Genomic DNA, 22,165 nt, shown 5'->3' with positions numbered 1-22,165 from the left:
GAACAAGGATTGGCACAGTTGCCTGAATCCAAGCAACATTTCCAAGGTACATCCAAAAATGCCATAAGGTGTAAAGATTCCACTCTTAAGTCCTATTAGCAACATTTACTCTCTAAAAGTCTGAAAAACAAAATTTCATAGGGCTTCAAAAAAAAAAAAAATAATTAACAACAGCTATAGCAGCCTGAATGTTTAATTATTCTCTTTATTTCAATATTAAGTAAATATCAGTTTAAGTCAATATTAAGTTTAGATCAATATTCAGTCCCATAAATGTCTGACTGAAGCACTATATGGGAAAATCTTAGAATGGTTTGGGCTGGAAGGGACCTTACAAATCATCTAGTTCCAACACCCCTGCCATGGGATCCCACAAATCAATTCAGAACAGAAAAAAATAATAGCAGCCTCAACAAGAAGAGTTATTTCATTATTCCATTATAGAAATTAAATTTGAATAGTTGCCTGTAACCACAAATATTGTATAGGCTACAAAGTTGTCAGGGTTTTTTATCTATAGCTCTATTGCAGAGATGAGAGACCTATGGTGGGCCATGGCTAAAAACACATGTTCGTTTAGCTGTTTTTCTCCATAACCAGTGCTGCACAGTGCGCAACAGTTCACCAATTACTCCTTTCCTCATCATAGACCTAAGTACTCCTACCACTGCCATTCACCTGCCACCTCTCCCAGCTCCACTCCACTTCCCTCCTATACAGATACCATAATCTGATGGAGCTTCAGGTAACCACAAGCAGCCCTAGACATAACTATGCAATAGATCCATCCCTACAACATTCTTTCTTGAATTACAGCTCCCTATTCCTCCTCTTCAATGTTTCACAAGATAAGAAGAAACTTCCTCAAGCATTATTTGACAGCTATGCTGATGAGCTCAGAAAAAGCAACATAAGCAACTCCAAAATATCATAACAATACAAAGCTACGTAAGGGGATTATTTCAGCGGACAAAGTGTCAAATTCATTCTCAAAAGTCATTCAGTGCTTTAACACAACTGTGCAGATGGATATGTGCAAGTGACAACTGTAATAGAGTATTTTGGCTTTGTCTATGCATAAACATATACATAAAAGTTTGAACAAGTGTAGCTATAAAGACATGTATCTAATTAGACTGATATCTGTTCCTAGGAACGCTTCAAACTGACTTCAATTAAATGGATTTCAAGCTCCACACTACTTTGCCCACTTTGTGTCTGAAAGTAATATAGGTTAAGCACAATTTCAGTTATGCATTGATGCATATCAACTATTTTACAGTACATATGTTTATCGTGGTATGAACTGCACATGAACCAGTCCCATACCAGTCAAACTTCTTGGAAGTAGTAACTCCAAACTTCAGTAATTACTTCTGTATGGCAAATGAGAAGTATTCTGTAGTGCAAAGAGATGAATTCTCACCCGTAGCACCCAGGTAAAAAATCTAGTTTAGTGAGAACTGATGACCACTGTTCACATTAAACAAGACCAAAAAACATGAAAGTGACCTCATGTAGCAATAAGGAATTTAATTTTATTATGCAAGCTGCAGTAAATGCAATGAGCTGCACTACATGTGAGTTTCCAAATTAAATACAAATGTCAGACTAGTTTTACATTTTCCCTTTAGAAAGATTTTATCATTTGAATAGGCTAACCAGTTGCAATAACAAAAAAACCAAACATAAAACCAAACATCCTATCTTGTTATAACAAAAAAGAAAAATGCAACTCTTACCACTCCCAGTTTTTCCGAAGCATTAGCTTTCCACAGACGAATATTCATCTCATCTGAGCCACACAGAATGTATTTGTTATCTGAAGTCCATTTTACTGTGATGACATGCTGCATTCGTTTTGTATGATACACCTCCCTAAAGCAGAGACACATTTTGAAGTGATCACTTTTCTCACCAACATTTCCTTTCAAATAGCAGAAGGCATTCTGGTGAAGACAACAGTAATTTTTTACTTTTAGCTTTTAAAAAAATCTGACTTTTTTAAAACACTGCTGATCTTAAATCTATCTAGAGAGATTCAAATAAAGTGTGATGGTTAGACTGACAAAGGACTCCCTACGATAAGATACTTTTAGGATCAGATCTTCCATTTAGAGACTTTATTCCATGGGATTAATTTCAACTTTGCAATTATGCAAAAGCCCAGCTTCCAAAGAATTTTAAGTGTCCCAGAAACCCTTGTCAGCTTATACAAGGCTCAGTTCTTCATATGTAAGGCTTTTGCTCACTAGATTTATAGCCATTGCACAGAGAAGGGGGAAAAGTGTGGACAAAGAAGAAAATTCCTTCTACAGGCCTTGGCAGCAATCTACTATAATGTAAAATAAGGCTATGGCATTATGGGGTCTGCAGACTTCCCCTCAATGATGTGCTTTAACCTTGCAGATCATCAGTTTTGTGAATATTACTGTTCCACAGGAAGGAAAATTTGTAGAACATGGAAGCTGCCAACCATAGTACAAACCAAACACACAAAAAACCTGCAATACCTAATTACACTTAAAATACTATTGCAAGACAGGAAGAATGAAAGCTACCTGTAGATTAGACATAAAAGAAAACATAAACAGCCCCTCTCAATCTTTAATGCAGTATAGGAGTACACAGCTATACTGAATAATGCATACATACTTGCAATAAAAATATACTTCTCCCCAATCGCTATTTCAACATTATCACCCTTTAAACCACATAAACTTGACTTAGCAGTAACTCGGGGGGCAGGGGGGGCAAAGGAGCAAAGTTGGAAAGAGGAAGGCAACTAGAAGCCAAATAAAGTTATGAAGGAAAAAAAAAAGAGAAAGAACTGACAACAGAGAATAATGAAGGCAGGTTTAGGAAGAACAAATGATACCAGGCAGATCTGATAACTGGCTTCAATTTTCATCAAACTGGAGGGGGAAAGGAAAAAAGACACAGTAGATCCAATCTGAACTTCAGCAAAATATTTAATACACTACCTCATGAAATATTACATGAAAAACTAATTCAAAGTGAACTGTATTCAAAGCATTGTCACATGACAATGTGACAAAGCCCAGTTAAAACATGAACAAAGGGTAATAAGTGTATTGAAACAGATCACAAAAGTGTCTCAAACTGGTCTTCAGGATCATACAACAATGCTTTTCATGTAACACTTTTAGCAATCATCCATATAGGATGAAGACAGCCCCTAGAAAGCCAAATGCTAGAATGATGTACGGCACTGTGAACTTCAAGTGGTGACAGATACCGTACAAAGTGACCTAAAAACATTAAAGATATAGAGCGAGGGAAATAAAATTTGGGTGAAACACAAATGAGTACACCCAACAACAGTAGCTCTCTGTAATTTCAATTCAAAACTGCCTAAGTGCTGCTATCCATTAAGTAGAAGTTCTACTCTAATACATCCTCCACAATTATCTGTCAAATACATGACCCATCAATCACAAGGTCTACACAGAGTAATATTTCAGTATTCTCGGGAAGTGAAAGTCCCAAAGAAGACGTTAATGTACTAATTAAGAATTTTGAGGACTAGCAAAGAAGGTTACTGGAATGAATAACACAAGAGAGAAAGGTGTAAAATCACTTACCTGCTGCGACCTTTGTCTACAGGAAAAATGCGGATAGACTTATCAAAGCTGGCAGAGACAAATTCCTTCCCAGTGGGTGAATAATCAACATCAAGAACAGCAGACACGTGATCCATATGCACCGTCACAGGTGATTCAAGAAAGCGCATATCAAAAGTATATAAGCTTTAAAATAAATACACCAAAAGCATTTTCAGTATCAGATTAGCTGTTCACATGAATAGTACTGCTCAAAAGTAAAAAACTGGTGTGAGACACTGAAAGGGTAAGTATTGCAGACTCTGGAACTGGCTCACAAAAGTTTGGGTTTTAGTTTGGGGTTGTTTTTTTTATTTTAAGAAATGTTCTCATCAAAATAGCTGATCGGTACAGTATACCAAGCTTTACAAGAGCTGTCAAGAAAATAAACACTTATATTGCCTCAGACTGGTCCAACAGTACTTATTTTCCAGGTCCCATTGCAAGTTACACTTGCACTGGTTCAGCTGCTTTTTTTCTCCCCAGACACTGAAATACAGAGAAAGAGGCAGTCTACTACCAACTATTTTTGTTCTTCACATAAGTGAGGCTATAATTCTCCAGATAATTACTTAAGTGATCCAAATTTAAAAGTTTTTTTAAGTATTTATTTTAGCATGATGATAAACCGTCAGGATACAGGCTAAAAACAACATGATCGGGATCATCACTGTCACACTTACTTGTAATCTTCATTTGCTGCAGTAAAAATGAAAGCTTCCATAGGGTTCCAACACAGTGTATTTGTCCTCATGTTCAAGATAACCTGAAAGATATTTACACATTGCTACCTTGTTAGAGGCAGTAAAATACTTGCTATAGTTCAAAACTTCCTATACCACTGGAGACAACTACTTTACAGAATTGCAGCAGAATAGTGACATGACAGATTATTTTCTTTTCATGTTAGAATTGGAACTCAAGAACTTCCTGTCCTACATAATATGCTCACTTGTGCTACTACTAAATTCTCCGTAATTAATTTTAGAAGTGGTCAACACATAAAATGGAACTTCTGAAAAATTTCACTTTTCCATCATATGTATAGGAACCTTTAGGTAAGTAATTTATAAACACATATAATTAATTTGTTATCTCAAGAGACAGTCATTAATTGACAATGCAAACCAGCCCTTGCAAAGCTATTGCAACATTGTGATATCCTCCACTTACTACTATCACTTCATTATCTTTGAAATTGCAGTTCATGTATTCTCCAGGACAGTTGCCATTCCTTGTTCTAGTGCCAAGCAATGATGTAGAAGCTACCGTGTTGTAATCTACTCACCATTATCACTGTGCTAGCAATTTAAACTACCATTATAGTGTTCTGGGGTGTATCAGATCAGCGTCACTGCCGACAGTACATAACATGCTAGTAGGATACTGAGTGTATATTCACAAACTAGAATACTGTTCTTCAAGAAGAAAATTGTTAAAGATAGTTCTGGGGTTCCTAACTACTGAACTTGATCAAGGTCAATATGAATTACTGACTTCTTGTTTTAAATAAAGACATATTTTCTATTAAAGACAAATCTTCATGTCATTGGTAAATTCCACATATAAATAAAATTTTGATTCCACTGCAAAGGATTTCTGAACGTTTTTACTGTGTGCATAGGGAGGGTTTATCTCCATGTAAAAGCAGAACACCTGTTCAGAAGCAGAGTAAGATTCTCCAGTGGTGGAAAGGAAATACCTCAAAAGTTACTTTGCTTCCTTCTGGCAAGGAGAAGGAAAAAAAATAAATATATAAAAAAAAAAAAATCACACACAGACAGAATGCAATACAGGAACATAAAGTTCTTATTGTGAAATTGCTGTCAGGTCAGGCACTTTATCAAGAATTACAACAGTGAGTCTGACAGCCCATTTGAATGCAGAAAAAGGCCCTAACTTTATTTGGTTTAAATCCCAGCAACTCAGTTAAAAGACTCAGTATCAAACAATGAAAACTCAGGAAAACTCACAGTTCAGAGCTTCCCTTTCTCTACCACCACAGAATCAAATAGGTTGAAAAAGACCTTTAAGATCATCAAGTCCAACCATTACTCCAGGACTGCCAAGACCACCACTAAACCACCGACAGTTACAGACTACTTTCATATTCAGTATGCTTATTAGTGCCATCAGCTTCTGTTAAAAAGTTTACCTTCTTTAATGGAGTTGATTTTCTCATATCATATAGCACAATATTTCTGTCAGAAGCACAGCTCCCCAAAAGGTATGTCTAAAAAGCAAACAAACAAAACCAGTGTGTATGGTCTTCTAAACACTTATAAAATATGGGTAACAGCTCACACTAGATACCTAAGCAATTCCACAAAGCTGGTAGTGAAATGGTTCCTTTTTCAGTCAAGGAAATATACTCATCATTCTTTCTGTGCACCTAATTATTCAGCACAGTTTAAATAGCTGCTCCTGTAAGATTCAGAATCTACCCAGTCCTCTCTTCTTCAAAATTAACAAGCAATTTCCTCATAAACACTTAATCTATGGAAACAGCACAGCAAAAAGATACATAGGAACTACTGTAGTAAATCAAATGCAATGGTTTTGCCAGAGAAGGATGAGAGCTCCACAGCCACATTAACTGCTACAAAGATATGGGGTCTGTATTGCTGTGGGCAAAATAAAGACCACCCTACTTTTCTTCCTCCTCTCTCCCACTAACAGACGGAAGATAAAAAGATGAAACTACATGTTACTACATTCCAAAACAATATAGCCATAAAAGATATGTATACACCCCCCTAAATATTACATTAAAAGATATATAAAAATCTAAATTTGGAAAAGGCTGTCAAAGATGGTTGTAACAGAGTTTAGATCTTACACTGATCAAGAAAAATACTCATTTCCAATATATAACAGAAACATTACCTCAATGGGATTGAATTTTACACTGCTTATGCTATCAAAACCCCATGTCAGAGAGCACATGGGACTTGTCCTTTGCTCATCCCAAATGTCCACTTGCTGGCCACAGGTCGCAAAAACAGCTTCCTTCCAGTGATGATCAATTCCTGTATACACTGTCTTTAAAAGACAAAAGTAATTGTATACTTACATATGCAAGTACGTTCTTTCACAAAAAAAGATCAAATCATCACATATCAAGTCTGCCTGTTTTTATTCATTTATATTACTGAAACCCAAGTCACCACTGCTACCAGATATACTCTTCCACAAAAGACTAGCTTTCTTTGTACTTACTCAATATGCATACATGCAATTCTTGTTCATTTAAATGCAGTCAGCACTAGAGGCCCATTTACAAAGACCTTGTTAACTTTAAAGCAAATGGAAATTTTAAGGGTACTAGAAACTTTCAATGGGACCTGAACAGATTCCACAGATGTTACAATAATTGAAGAGTTTCAAACTATTTACAACAAGTATTTAATATTCTTAAAATAAGCATGTAATAAAGAGTGCTGAAGTACGTATTTTTAATCTGCTTTTGTCAAAAAGAAAGGTATAAAGTCAAAATTTTGTATCGAACAGCTGCAAGGTATTGCCATGAAAACAAACCTATGTAATGCAGACTAAGCCCTGACAACAGGTTTGAAGAGAAGGAGATTGAGAAAGATCTGACGAATTCACATGAAAGGGATGGCTAGTAGAGACTGAGCGAAGCACTCTCTGATGGCATTTGAGATATTCTTTTCTGCTTATATATAAAATAAATGTAATAGAAACTTTAAAAGTGCCTCTATGAAATTTCATGCCATCACCTTACAACTCATTATGGTAACAGGTGATACCAAACTGTTTCTCTCTCCTCAAAAAGCTAGGTTGTGTGTGTGTGTGTGTGTGTGTGTGTTTACAAATATAATCAGAACTTCAGTTTACTACCTTTCCAAGAATTGTATGAATAGGCTCCTCTTCTCCACATTCTGGGCTCTCCATTTTCCACTGCTTCACTGTTTTGTCATCGCCAACCTGGAAATATTGCAGAAGGCATGAAATTTTTACAAAAATATATTCTGTTTATTTTATAAGATGTATTTTGTAATTACAGGCAGTCTTTCAAAAGACAATAATCTACGGTATACACAAAAGCACTCTTTCCTGCCCATTCACTGTTCCCTTTTATACCTCCAACTTGAAGATTAGCTCTTGTTATACTATTTTCCTAGAAACTGAGAAGGCACATGTACATCGGCTGGCTGAAATGGGGTTAACATTCTTCCTAGCAGCCCATACGGGTCTGTATTTTGGATCTGTGGCTAAAACAGTTCTGATACAGCACTAATCATGGCTACTGCTGAACACTACTTGCTGGGTGTTCAAGGCATTTCCTTCCCTCAGTCTGTCAGTCATTATCCCTGCCTCATCCATCAAGAAATAGGCTAGGTGGGGGCAACAGACTGGGAGGGGACGCAGACATGACAGCTAACCTGAAGCGGCCAAAGGAGTATTCCAGACCATGAACACCATGCTCAGTAATAAAAACTGGGGTAGCGGAATTAAAAAGGGAGGCAAGGGCAAGCTTTCAAAGTGGCTGCTGCTCAGAGACTGTCTGCTTGTGAAAGAAGGTGACTGATTTCACTGTTGCCCCCACCACTACATTTCCACCACCTATTCAACTGTCTTTATCTCAATCCACAAATGCTTTCCAGTTTCCAAAAGAGATGTTGAACAGAAAGAGGTGAGCTGGAACAATGACTATTTTTTCAGAATACATTATGTCATTTTTAATCAAATGGCACCTTAAACTGCAAATTATCTTCTGGATGTCATTTTGAGCATGTAAACAATTAAAAGGCACTCTCCAACTCAGTTGCTCCAGTTGCCTATTCCTAATGCCATGCTATGTCTTGCATTATGCCAGCATAAGTTTTTGCATGGCTGTGCAGTGACCTGGATCAGGCAAACTCGCCAAGTAAAAATGTTAGTTGTACAAGTTTAACTTCCTTTCCTAACAGCACTACTATTGTTCCTTCTTACCCTCTCAATTTTTAAGCAGAGGGATTGTCAAAAGGAAATTCTAATTTGGAGTCACTTAGAATTTTTTGCTGCAACTTCCCTTACATCCTAACTTCTGTCCTCATGTTCTGATATATACTTCAGAAAAGATAAACATATAGTAGTGAAAGTAGCTCTTCTATGCCCAGCTCAAAAGAAGCAAAACCTCAGGACACTCTAGTCTTCAAAAGCAATTCTTTTTATTGTATCATCTTGTAATTGCTTTTAAACACGAAGACATGATATTTCCAGATGTTTTACATGCAAGTGAATCAGGCATCATTGATATAAGTTAATAAAGTTTAATTAACCTGGCACCATCTTGACTTAATCAGCTTATCTTTAATCACAGTATACGTAAATGGTTACTTTTTACGTCTTTCAATGAACATAATCTATGTTCTACTTTAATGACAACTACTTTATTCAAGACTTAATTATATGACCATCCATTAGCAATTTTCTGGTATTTATCCTTTCCATAGTCTTGAATAAGACCCATATCACAGCATCAACAAAAAATTCACGAAAAATGGAACTGTCAGGTTCTCAAAAAAAAATTAATAGACATATTCATGCAGTATTTAAATATTATATGGCAGAGAGTAAGTTGCTCACTGGAAACCAGATGGTGAAAAGGCACTCTGTACTGCCACACTGTACTAAGGAGACACATTATACTTACAGTAAAGAATGATGTACCACAGAAACGAGCACATATGCCTCGAACAAAGCCTTCATGGGCTTGTATAGTACGAATACACTGTCGTTTGGTCAGGTTCCAAATTTTAACCTGTTAAAAACAGAAGAATATTCTGTTGTTACTTATGTTTTCTGCAGCCCACAGCTGCAACTCACAATTCAAGTACAAGAGATCACACATGTTGTCATGAAATGGCATGGCTGGCTTGGACACCAGCCTGATTTTATAGTGTTAAAACTACTTCATTACTCCCTTCTTGAAAAAAAAAAAAAAAAAAAAAAAAAAATTTACAAGTGCAGCTCTTTCCTTCTTATCCCCTCCAAAGCTCCACACTTGCATCTTTTCAGATTTCTTGCTAAAAAATAGCAGACATAATTTTAGCAAAGAATATCTCTTAAGAGAAGGGCACAGGGAAATAGCCTTTGCAACTAACAGAGTGTTTTCAGTCCAGTAGCTGTGCTACCTTTTATACAGATGCCCACCTCCCACAGAGGTTTCTGTCTTAAAGCACTTGGGCCCGTTTAAAAAATAAGAAGAAATGGATGACAGTTTTTCTATTTGTATGTATTTATAGTACCCAGTACCTTACTCTTATCAGTGGATAAGAAATCTGGCCAACATTTCACATAAATTTATTCCCCTCTTCTCTGAAACGATTAATCTCCCTTACACTCCTGCATGACATACACACCTTCTATAAAAAGCACAAAGCAACCAGCTACCCAGAAGACACCTGTAAAATATACAAGTACTATGAAATGAACAATAGAAGTGTGAGAGAGGACAGAGAAGACAGAAGACAGGCAACTTCTTTGGGCAACTGACTCCATCTGAAGTGCCGCTGCTTGCTATTTGTAATATTTATGTAAAATAATCAAACACAGAGTTAGCATTTTCTAGACAATATGAAAAATTATTATTACAGAAAATTTTTGGTTGTGTACCCCTTTCCCTTAGCTCATCTGACTTCATATAATCTTCTTAATCCGCAGGAGTTTAACTTCTCCAAGGGACAGAGCATCACCTGGGCAGCAAAAAGCAGTCACTACAGACTGTGAATATTGACGTACACTGCTCCATCCTGAGGAGATGAGTGTCACACCCTCTGCTCACAGGTGAACAACTGAAAGCTGCTGCCTTTGTGCACTGGCAGATTACAACCTGCAGTTTGAGAAACAGTTCCCCAAACTGGGTAAACTGCACCTTCTGAGAGAAGATACGGTATCTTGCCGAAAAAGACAAAAAAGGTAAGCATGGGGCATTTGAAAACACCAAAATTAAACAAAGGCACAAAAAAAAAATGAAAAGAGGAAAGGTACCTTGCTCGCTGTCGTTTGCAACTGCAGCTTACCTCTCCATCACAAGCTCCAGACAGCACTGTAGACAAATTCTTCGGATGTTTGGCCATGCAGTTAACTCCATCTCTGTGGCCATCAAGTGAGGCAAGAAAGGGTTTTGCAAACACACGTTCTAGCTTTGTTGCATTCAGAGCTCTTATGTACTCTCGTGGAACCTCAAAAGGGTGCAACGCAGGATCATAGTTTCTTGGAACTGCAATAAGAGTAACACACACATTAGAAACCCATGGTATCTAGTGGAATTCAAGGTAAGCTGAATTCAGAAGTCCTCTTCGATTTTCCTGCTATGGAGAATTTTCTGTCACACTGAGATTATTGCTGTTCCTACCATTTTGAAACTGGTCTGTGGGACCATTAGTATGACCACTTAACAAGCTCTAAGTTAATGAAGCCTGAAACATTTTTACGTCCTTTGCAAGGGAAGATATGAACATACACAACAAACTGGAAGCTGCAGATACCTTGCAACTATTATAAAAAAAAAAATAAAAAAAAAAATCAAGGACATCCAGCCACAAGGCAAAATAAATGAACCCCACAATACCAACCTGCTATTGCTAAACTCTAACACACACAGTACACTAGAAGGACACAACTACATGGAGACACACAGAGAGGCACCCTAGTGGTCTTCATGTTCAATCAGCTGCAAGCCAGCCCTGGCTCTGAAATGAGGCTCATTAGTTTCATGAGCTTGATCCTCTGCTAATGCTATCTGGTTTCCCAGGCAGGAGTGTTTCGATCACACAAGCTTCAAGCAAGGGTCTCTCTGCATCTGCCTGCAATGCATCTTAAACAGGGGAAGTTTAGATTGGATATAAGGAGAAAATTCTTTCCTGTTAGGGTGGTGAGGCACTGGAATCGGCTGCCCAGGGAGGTTGTGAGTGCTCCATCCCTGGCGGTGTTCAAGGCCAGGTTGGATGAGGCCTTGTGTGGTATGGTTTAGTGTGAGGTGTCCCTGCCCATGGCAGGGGGGTTGGAACTAGATGATCTTGAGGTCCTTTCCAACCCTAACTATTCTATGATTCTGTGATTCTAAATACAAACAGCACATTTTGACACTACTTCTGGGTTTTGTCTCTTTGATTCTGTTTCATGCAAAAAAGACTGAAAAATCAGCAGAGCAACTGACAACAGATTGCTCATTAAGAACTGATGCTTAGTTGAGTCTGCCAGTTTCCAAAGACTATTTGATGCATATCAGAGCCTCTAAAATCTCTGACAAAAGAGTTGGGTATCACTCTGTAACATGACAGAGAATTTAACAGCTTACACACAAACCCCACTTGGAAAATTATGATATATTCTGCTACCACCCCAGTGGGTAACTTAAATAATATTTTTCCATGTTATAAATATATAACCACAATTAAATAACTAGAAGCAATTAGTTGAGGTGCTGCTTTGCACCTATGTCTAATTTAATCCAATAATGAAGCACAGGCAATTTAAAATAACACAGGTCTATTATCCTACTCAAAACAGTTTGATTTAGTGCATTAAATATGCCCAGAGTTTTAGCCCGGCTCTTTCTGACAAAGGGCCATTGCACAAACCCAGTCACCAGTTAGAAGCTAAACTTCATTTCTATCATATTACAGAGGTGAAACTGCCACAACTGTGTAGGATAAGATCTGTGGTGGATGAGCAAGACAGAGTGTGGAAAGTCCTCACACACCTCATCTGCTCAGCCTGGAGAAGAGAAGGCTGCATGGAGGCCTCTCAGCAGCCTTCCAGTATCTGAAGGTGGCCTACAAAGATGGCAAAGAGGGACTCTTCATCAGGGACTGTAGCAATTGCAGAAATGGCAATGGGTTCAAACTTAAACAGGGAAGAAACAGATTAGATATAAGGAAGAAATTCTTCACTGTGAGAGTGGTGAAGCACTAGAACAAGTTGCCCAAGGAAGTTGTGGCTGCCCCATCTCTGGCAGTGTTCAAGGCCAAGCTGGACAGGCCTTTGGGCAACCTGGTCCAGTGGAAGGTGTCCTACCCGTGGTAGGGAGGTTGGAACTGGAAGAGCTTTAAGGCCCATTCCAACCCAAACTATTCTATAATTCTATAATCTCAGCTACCAGGCTACAGCTGCTGCATCTAAAACAAGTACAAAACCTACACGATTTTTGCCAGGTTTAACGAGGGACACACAAGGAGCATGAGACGTACCAGGAAAAAAAGGCAAAAAGTGCACAAGATTGCTAGGGGTGGCCCAGGTACACTAACAGCAACCTCAGAGTGCCGGAGCCGTGCCTACCCACCCCACCTCTCCCGGCCCTGCACCCCACGCTATCGGCACTCCTAGGACGCGCTCTAGCACCCCGGGATCTCAGCCGGGCCCCGCAGCCCGGCACCACTGCATGCAGCCCGCACCCCACTGCGCGCCCCACGTCCCTGCCACCGCCTCACGACCCCTCGCGCATGCGCACTGCCACCGTCACCGCCTCCTCCGCGGACCGGCCGAGCCCGGCAGCGGCTGAAGTGAGCGGAGCCCGCGCCCCGCCAGGGGCTGGCAGCTGCCTGGCACCCCCTCCCGGGGGCGGCTCAGGGCAAGGTGGGGCCGGCGGACTCCTGAGCGCCTTAATGCTTTTCCCCGGCCATGCCGCTCGGGCTGCAGGCGAGGAGGCCGGGCCTGGCCGAGTCCCGCTCCGCTCCGGGAGCCGCGCCGCTCACCGCGCTGCAGGTCCAGCTTCGTCTCACGGACGTAGTCGTCGGGGTTGCGGCTCAGCACCTTAACTCTCATCCTGCCCCGGCGCACCGGGCCGCACCGCCGGTAACTCACCCCTCCGCGCTCACACACGTGACCGGATGCGCCGGGCGGGCTGTTCTCGCGCGGCGCCGGAACCGGCTGTCGGCCTGCGGCGGGCGGGCGGAGGGAGCCCCGCCCCCTGCCGCGCGCCGCCGCCGCCGTTGGCGATGAGCGCTTCGGGGTCCGCGTGCGCCGTGCGCGAGCCGGTGGCGGCCCCGCCGCCTGCGCGGTCCCTGCTCCGCCACGTGCAGCCGGAGAACCTGGCGGCGGGGCTGAGCGGCGGCGTGCTCTCCACCCTCGTGCTGCACCCGCTGGACCTCGTCAAGATCCGCTTCGCAGGTGAGGCCCGGCCCGGCCCGGCCGCAGGCGGGGGGGCCGGCAGGGGCAGCCCGAGCCTGGCTCTGCCCGAGGGCTGCGCGCACACGCCGCGCTTTGTGCCGCGAACGCACGCGTCTCGCCGAGCTCGCCGGTTGCGGGCCAGCGATCCGCGGGCGTGTTTCTGAGGGGTTGTGCAGCCGATGGGCCCGTACGCCTCTGCCCAGACCCGTGTGCGGCGGCATGAGGGGCCGGCGCTGGCAGTTAGCCCCAGGGCTTGAATAAGCAGGCCGTAAGCAGATATTCTGTGGTTCACCCCCCAACCCCGAGTCCAAAAACTAATTTTCTTGTCATTTCTAGGGTCTATAAAATATGAGCTGTGTGCCTCAGAGGCTGTTTTCAGGCAGACCTGAGAACTGGCCAGGCTTCTCCCTCTCTTTCATGGCCATCGGTGCCATAGGACACAGCAAGATTGGCTCTTTTTAACTGGCAGATGGTCTCAAGCCAACGTTCAAAGTTCACCTTTATACCAACGAGTCTCAATGTTCAAAGCATAACAATAGCGTTATAATAATCTTGGATGTTAACAATAGAGGTATTGTTTTACAGAAAACTCCCAACTGCTTTGGTGTCCTGCAGGGAAATGTGTCAGCTTCTTCCTAGTGATTTTACTGTTAACATGAAAATGTGGTGCCCTTTTGTCATATTTTCTTTTATAGAGGTTGAAACATTTTGCTGTGTCTTTGGATCGTTATTTAAAGTAAATCCATGGTTGATTTAGATCTCAAAAATAGCGAGCTATCACAGAGAAGTTTTAGAAAATGCAGAAGCATTATATTTCCAAACAGGCTTTTTGCAAAATTGGAGTCAAACACTTTTGCATATTCTAGTGTGGGTACGTCCTGGGCCTGTGTTATGAAGAGTGTAGCCAGCAGTTTTCTCTCTGTCTCACACCTGTAAGGCTGCGTCTGAAGTACTGTGTCTGGTTTGGGGCTCCCCAGCACATGGAAGGCATTGACCGGCATGATTCCGGTGAAGGCCATCAGACTGCGGGACACATGACAGGAGAATGGGCTGATGGACCAGGACCAGGATCAGGATCAGTTCATCCTCGTGAAGAGAAGGCTGAGGGGAGACGTTACTGTAGCATGTGACTGTGTGGCTGGGGGACACAGAAGGTGAAGCCAGATTATTCTTGGAGTGTAGGGCAAGAGGGAACAGGCATTAGTGGGTACATGGGAAATTCCAGTTATTTTAGGAAAGAGGATTTTTGCTGTGAGAGGGGTCAAGTTCTGGTAGAGGTTACCCAGAGAAGCTGTAATTTCTTCAGTCCTGGAAACATTCAGGAACCAACTGGACACCTGATCTGTTGACATCTGTATTGAGCAGGGGAGTGGATTAGGTGACCTCTGGAGGTCAGTTGCTCATTTGGTTTGAAAATAACAATTCTTGTGTTTTGTCTTCAAACCAGGAAGTAAGAGCTGATATGAGACTATAAAGTAAAAGTAAGTAAAAAAAAAATGAAGTAAAAAGTTGATAGCAACATTGTGAAGATTCTAGTAGCGTCATTGACAGACAGACTTTCAATGAAACATCTCTGATTTCCGACATTGTTTAATGTGTTTATAAATCTGACCTAATGGCAGCATGGTTAAAAAAACCCCAAAGGTTGTTGGGAAAGGTCTAGCAGGGATCGTTCAGGAGGGAGAAAGGAGGCATTTGTCTTTTAATTTTGGGTGATTGTCAAGGTACTGAGGCCTTGTCACACTGTGCTCAGCAAAAACATTTTGTCTTTAGTCCTGAAGTCTGTCGTAACATACAGGACTGTACACCAGGTTTAAAGGAGAATTAATAGTAAATGTGGCACTGAACAGAAAAGAGAAATTCACGATTACAAGCATTAATCTTGTTTGGGACACAAAAACTGTGCTGAGTGTGAAACTTTGCGATTAATTTTCAGTGAAACTGCAATCTATCCTTGTGTCTGTAAAGAATGAAAGCTGCTGCTATGTTGGCATCATAGTCATTTAGGTCAGACAAGCTGTAGAGTTCACTCCTTCCTCAGGTAAAGTCTGTATAGGCCAGATAGGTTAGTCTTGTGTGCTGGAGTTTTGAGTAGCTCCAAAGATACCTCTTCAGGCAGCTTGTTCCAGTATTTGATTACTCTCATGGAGAAAATGTTCTGATTCGAATTCCCTCTGTTCCAGCTTGTGTCTGTTATCTGTCATCTCCCCATGTGCCATATCACACGTCATCAGTAATCAGCTTACTCTTTTGCTGCTACAGTAGGAGCAGTAGCAGTTACCACTCTTGTGTGAACATCTCTGTTCTGAGTTCTAGAAGAAATTTGACAAACAAGAATTTGCCTTGTTTTATCTTTTTGACGGTGATATTTTCTGAATGTTTGGACAACCAGCTGTTTGGTTGTTGGAGGGGAGAAGTGTATTTGTTTGGTGTTTTTCCACAAATCCATTCAAAGAGAATAGAAGAAGAACACAGGAAGTTTTGCTGGAAATAATCTTTAAGTGTTCTGGTAAAAACTGACTTTGAACTCAGTAAGGCATGACACATTGAAAATGCTCAGAAAACATTTTAAAGGGGAAGATTGAGTTTAAAAGGTGTTATTTGGGGCTTGTCTAAACTCCTTATAGAAACGTGTTGTCAAAGATCCCACACATACCACTTGAAATGTGATGTAAAATTGCTGGAGTGCTAAAAAGAGGAGACAACTTCAAAGCTGCTGCTCACCAAAAATGCATAGCAGTGCATTTATTTAGCATTATCAGACTAATGGGAAATTTCCTTTCCTTTTGCAGAGCTTGAAAGGTCTTTTTCCTCTTTGTGTTTCTTTTTGCATTTTTTTTTTTACTTTTAAGTGTAGACTTACAGAGTTGTAAACCCCAACTCTTGCATGCTTTTAAAAGGATAATTTTAAAATGCAGCTGATCGGTTAGATTTCATGTTCATCTGAAGCTTGCTTTGTCATCTTTGTACTTCTGTCGAGCCTTTTACACAGCTGAGCTTCAGACATCCTGAAACATTTTTTTTTCAATGTCATTTCTTTCTTTCATAGTAAATGATGGATTGGAGCTGAGGCCAAAATACAATGGGATTCTCCACTGTATGACCACTGTCTGGAAGCATGAAGGACTACGAGGCTTATATCAAGGGGTAACGCCAAACATGTTGGGAGCAGGGGCTTCCTGGGGACTTTACTTTTTCTTGTAAGTAGAACTGTAAAATGTGTCATTTCCTGCACAGTGTAATGTTCAAATATACACTGCATCTTCTTTGCGGGGGTGTAAAAATGTGCTACGTGGCTTAGAAACTTGTGATTCTTTTCGTAAGTCCACGACTTTTACCCTTAATTATGTCTTGCTGGTTTAGAATTCAAGTAATTTGAGTCAGACCTGATTTTGCCTTACTTTGACTTACTTTGTCAAGTACAGTGCATTCTCTTTATGCTGTGAAAATACTAAGGAACTTGAGAGATGGTGACATCAGTCAGTAAGAATCCTCTAAAAGTGCCAGTACACTGTGCTTAAAACCTCACAAAAAATAAAAGCCTAACCCGACGTGTTAAGAATTGGAGAACATGATCGAGCTAAATGTTTAACTAATTTTTAATATTTTTAGTGATAGTTGGGTCTCTCACTGTTTCTGTGAGTTGTTGGGCTTTGCTTATAAACCCATTTGTTAATAGTCAGTTTTTTCTATTTTATTAGCTGTGCAACTGTGATGTGATTTACTGCTGACCCTTATTAATTGTAACACTTCAGGGAACAGTTAGTTGGTATGCTTATAAAACCTTATCAGTAGCTATTGTTTATTTCAGTCCTCAAGCTTTGCTGTACGTTCCTAGTGTGGTTCAGCTCCTGTTAACAATATCTCAGTCCACAAAGAGTGGAAACTGGATCAAGAGAAAAAAGCTCAGTGTATTTCTAAGTTAGAAGACAGATACCTGTCACTGTTGCTCTCAATAAAAAGGAGGCTATCTAATTGGGTTTTTTTATAAGTCTTGAGATCCAACAGATGCTTCAATATGTGTCCCACTGTTACTAACAGTGGTAATACTTTATCAATTTAGGTATGTATTACCATAGTTCAGTTTAAAAAGCTGACTGCTCAGAGATCAATTGATCAACTAGACAAATATAGTTTACTTACATATTTGTTTTCAAAGGCTGTGTACCATCTAATGTTTTCCATTATCGTGAGATGTTTTGCTCTTTGTGGGTTAAGTGATGTAAATTTGTTTTCACTATTACTAAAATATATTTTACATTTCCCAGTTACAATGCCATCAAAGCTTACAAGAAGGAAGGGAAGCTGGAAAGTCTTAGTGCAACTGAACACCTAGTGTCAGCTGCAGAGGCTGGTGAGTTTAAATGCAGAGAAGACTAGTGTTTGCTTCTAGCCTTTCCATATGTTGCTCCCTGCCTTCGTGTGTCAGTGCTGCTTTTTATTTGCAGTGCTGCAAATGTAAAGTGTTCGAGTCCAAATGCAGTCATTTGTTGTCTGTAAGTAAATTAATGATGTCTAAGATGAACAGATGGATCACTGTAGTCTCTTCAGTTTTGCTTAGAAGCAGCAGTTGTCAAAATCCTTTTTGACCTTGTTTTCATTGTATATAAGTGTTTGACCTTGTTTTCATTGTATATAAGTGTTTTCCGTACTTAGTAATATATTGAGTCCCAAAATATAACTGTAGCTGCTATTGGTGTGTTAACTCATTAAATGTTTAACACTTAGACCTGGAAAAGAGAAGGCCTATTGAAGTTAATAGAATAAATGAATTGGTCTTTACCTATGGTCCAAGTTTCCTTAGAAACTAAACATCTAAAATAAAAATACAACTATCTGCAAGACTTCTAATATGTTCTTGTCCATACTTCTGTGTTGTATTTAATCTAGGCAATTATGAAGACTTCATTAGGGTGTTATGTTGAAACATAAGGCATATTGTTTAATGTGAAAAATAATAATTTACAGCTGTATTTTCAATAACCTGTAAAGCTATAGCAGGTTGCTTTTATTAACCTACCAATATGATTAAGCAAATTTCTCATGACTGAGGTGTCCATTAAATTTTGAACCACTGTATACCTGAAGAATAACCTGAATAATCAGGAGTACATTAAGAAGTTACTTAGGTTCCTATAGATTACTCTACATACTGTGAAACGGTGAGGCAAAAAAGGGAATGTACTAGGAATACACAAAAAACTGTATGCTCTACAGAAGGAGTAGGTTGGGCTTGATTGTGAGCTTTGAAGGGAACAATGGTGGGCATAAACATCACCTCTTTTAAGTAGTGTGAGTACTCTTGTAAGATAAGTAGCTTTGTCATTGTAGAAGCCTGTTTTATATTGGACTGAACAAACTGTGACAAGCTTCGGAGTTAGCATATCAACCACTCTAACTTCTGTCCTCAGGAGCCATGACTCTCTGCATTACCAACCCAATATGGGTAACAAAGACACGACTCGTGCTACAATATAATGCTGGTGTCGACCCATCAAAGCGGCAGTACAGAGGAATGTTTGATGCTCTTATAAAGATATACAAGGTGGAAGGCATACGTGGCTTATACAAGGTAATAAAGTTTAAGAAAAATTCCAGGATCGGCTGGCACAAGTCAGTAGCATGGTGAGACTTGTAAATACTCATCTACAGAAAAAATGCAAGTCATTTCTGTATTAGCTCACTTACTTTTATTCTGTGAGTCTTCTTTCCCACTGAAGAGCTGCAGCAAAAAGGCTTAATCAGAAGAAAAGCTATTATACTGTTGAAATGTAGGAAATCACTGAAGAATAGAGTATAAGCTTTATGACTAAGCCATCTTCTATTGGATGATAATGCTAAAATGAGAGTAAACCACAAGCTGCTTTTTAATTTTTTTGAGCCTTACTATTATTATTATTAGGATAAGGAGGGCAGCAGTAGTGTAATCTGTCTTGTTGTTAGTGCTTTTTTCCATTTCATCCCTCATCTCTGGCTTTCTGACATCTTGTGGAACATAACATACGACTAAAGCAGTTGCTAATTTTTAATTACGCAATGGACGGTTTCACAACTGCACATTTGCCCTCTAGTTATTGAGGTCTGTAATCTGTCATCTCTAGATCCATAACATTTTCAGACTTCTAAATATGGTCTGCGTATGTGTGGGGTTTTTATTCCCTTTAATTTAGAGAAACAGATGGCAACTGGATTTGGACATTTTGCCTCCTCCTTCCTTCAGGCCATGACATCAAGACATCAGAAGGTGTGAAGAAACCCATTTTAGTTCGATCTGGCTCTCCTGCAAGTAATGTTATAGAACACTATCTGTTAGGAATTGTCCTGATTATTGAATATTAGCTTATTTTCTTTGCAGTGAAAATCAGAACCATTCCTATCCTGAAAGACTATTATGCCACATACTAGGGAATGCCAAATTCTGACACTAGGAGCAAGGCACCTCACTTATTCCTAAATTGAAATTGTCAGGATTTCTGATTTGCCTGGCTGGGTTTCTGTTCTGTTCCATGTTGATAGATTTGTTTTTCTTGCATCTGTTAGGCTTTAAGACGTCCTTCTATTGAGTTACTTTTCAGATTATTCATGCATGTAGTATGCGTTGCCTTTGGCACTAGACACTTCTTTGTCGTGTAGATCTGTAAGTGAGGAATTAAAGCAGGTACTTCCTTTGGAAGAGCAAATTACTTGCTTAAATCTGCAGAGCAGGTGACCTACATAGGTCCTGAGTGACCTATATATCTATGCACACTGTGCAACTTTGACTAGATGTCAAGATTCTCTCAACCTTGTCTATGCTAGGGAAATTGGTACCTCTTTGAGTGGCTCTTTGACTTACACATACCTTAGCCTTCCTCCATTTTCTGGTTTTGGGGGAGTTTTAATTTTTTCTCTTTCTTGCTTTATTTGAAATGTGGCAGCTGAAGTTTTGTTAATTTCTGTAAGTTGCAGCAGCTGTAGTGCACATGAATGTCTTCCTTTTTCCTCATAATCCTAATTGCAGATAGAGTTCCTTATAGGAAATAAGGGAATCTCAGAGAATACCACCACAAATTGGAAATAAAATCTGAAAGTAGTTTCTTTCTGCTGAATTTGAGATTACTCTTCTAAAGAATGGTATTTCTTTCCAAACATCTCTGTATCTTGCTCCGTATTGCAGAAGAGGCTGTTACTGGTCTGAGCAATTCCTTTAAGTACTTTGGGGCACAAGACTTTTAATGTCAGGATGCATTGATTTTTTTCTAGCAGGGATCAAAGCTGTCTGTATTAGCTCTGTGGGTATTGTTCATTCATTGAACTGTAGTTCACCTAAAGCTGTGTTCCTCAATAACTTGTTCATGAACTTGGCCTGGTTTTGAAAAGGCAGGAGCCTTTCCTTCACCGATTATCCCAGTAATCATCTAGTCAGTGATCTTCCCCACCCTCCATCATAAGGCTTTGTCCTTCATCCCCTATATGACTGGGTACAGAGCTGCTCTGCTGTATACCAGACTAAGAAAAAAACAGCTTGGGTTATGAAATTCGAGCACACCTATAGATCTCTTGGAGATCTGAGGTCTAAAAATCACTTTGCCATGAAGTTAAATGTCATCCACATTGAGTGCTGTATGGTTCTTTTCAAGTGTAAGGCAGGAGAGACCAAATGTAAAATAATCTTAAGATTGTAGGAAATGGCACTTTAGGAAAAACATAAAAAATTCTGAACTGTTGGAAAACTGTTAGATGCCTGATCTGGAGTGACTAACTACTAAAACATCAATCAGGAATGCAGCTAACATTCTTCCTGGCCTCCATGCTTCTGTATTTGTATTTTACGTTTCAGCCAAGATGTAGAAACAGCAATTAGAAATAAAGCTACTGTAAAATAAACAGGAAATGCAGAAAAAATACGGAGATAAAGAAAAAATGTAGTCATCAGTACTGCAAGTAACAATACAGTATGCTAACAACAACAACAGAATCCTAGCAGTAATGTGTGCTTGTTACCAAGCATAGCAGCCTTCCAGTACCTGAAGGGGGTCTATAGGGATGCTGGGGAGGGACTCTTCGTCAGGGGCTGTAGTGACAGGACAAGGGGTAATGGGTTAAAACTTAAACAGGGGAAGTTTAGATTGGATATAAGGAGGAAATTCGTTCCTGTTAGGGTGGTGAGGCACTGGAATCGGTTGCCCAGGAAGGTTGTGAGTGCTCCATCCCTGGCAGTGTTCAAGGCCAGGTTGGATGAAGCCTTGGGTGGGATGGTTTAGTGTGAGGTGCCTCTGTCCATGGCAGGGGGGTTGGAACTAGATGATCTTGAGGTCCTTTCCAACCCTAACTATTCTATGATTCTATGAAATTGGACACTTTTGTATTGTCATTTCACCTTTGGTAGGCAAGATCCAGTACTCTGATGATAAAGTATTTTTTCCAGTCCATGATTACCTAAG

At 40.1% G+C, this 22,165-nt stretch overlaps 2 protein-coding genes across 2 annotated transcripts in view; one reads left to right on the top strand and one right to left on the bottom strand.

Annotated features, from left to right (window-relative positions):
- The window catches only part of DCAF13 (DDB1 and CUL4 associated factor 13), a 20,001-nt gene extending 6,512 nt beyond the window's left edge, over nucleotides 1–13,489 (bottom strand). Inside the window, exons 1-9 of the mRNA XM_065668746.1 lie at nucleotides 13,328–13,489; nucleotides 10,652–10,851; nucleotides 9,283–9,390; nucleotides 7,485–7,571; nucleotides 6,510–6,665; nucleotides 5,779–5,856; nucleotides 4,307–4,389; nucleotides 3,606–3,770; nucleotides 1,743–1,878 (exon numbers count right to left, since the gene is read on the bottom strand). Of these exons, the coding sequence (XP_065524818.1) occupies nucleotides 1,743–1,878; nucleotides 3,606–3,770; nucleotides 4,307–4,389; nucleotides 5,779–5,856; nucleotides 6,510–6,665; nucleotides 7,485–7,571; nucleotides 9,283–9,390; nucleotides 10,652–10,851; nucleotides 13,328–13,397 (1,083 nt within the window). The 5' untranslated portion in view covers nucleotides 13,398–13,489. The remainder of the gene's footprint in view (nucleotides 1–1,742; nucleotides 1,879–3,605; nucleotides 3,771–4,306; nucleotides 4,390–5,778; nucleotides 5,857–6,509; nucleotides 6,666–7,484; nucleotides 7,572–9,282; nucleotides 9,391–10,651; nucleotides 10,852–13,327) is intronic.
- The window catches only part of SLC25A32 (solute carrier family 25 member 32), a 17,692-nt gene continuing 8,627 nt past the window's right edge, over nucleotides 13,101–22,165 (top strand). Inside the window, exons 1-4 of the mRNA XM_065668747.1 lie at nucleotides 13,101–13,742; nucleotides 16,792–16,942; nucleotides 18,011–18,096; nucleotides 19,154–19,314. Of these exons, the coding sequence (XP_065524819.1) occupies nucleotides 13,463–13,742; nucleotides 16,792–16,942; nucleotides 18,011–18,096; nucleotides 19,154–19,314 (678 nt within the window). The 5' untranslated portion in view covers nucleotides 13,101–13,462. The remainder of the gene's footprint in view (nucleotides 13,743–16,791; nucleotides 16,943–18,010; nucleotides 18,097–19,153; nucleotides 19,315–22,165) is intronic.

Source organism: Lathamus discolor, chromosome 2 (assembly GCF_037157495.1).
Source record: "Lathamus discolor isolate bLatDis1 chromosome 2, bLatDis1.hap1, whole genome shotgun sequence".
NCBI lineage: Eukaryota > Metazoa > Chordata > Aves > Psittaciformes > Psittacidae > Lathamus > Lathamus discolor.
This window is presented reverse-complemented; position numbering and strand designations above follow the sequence as displayed.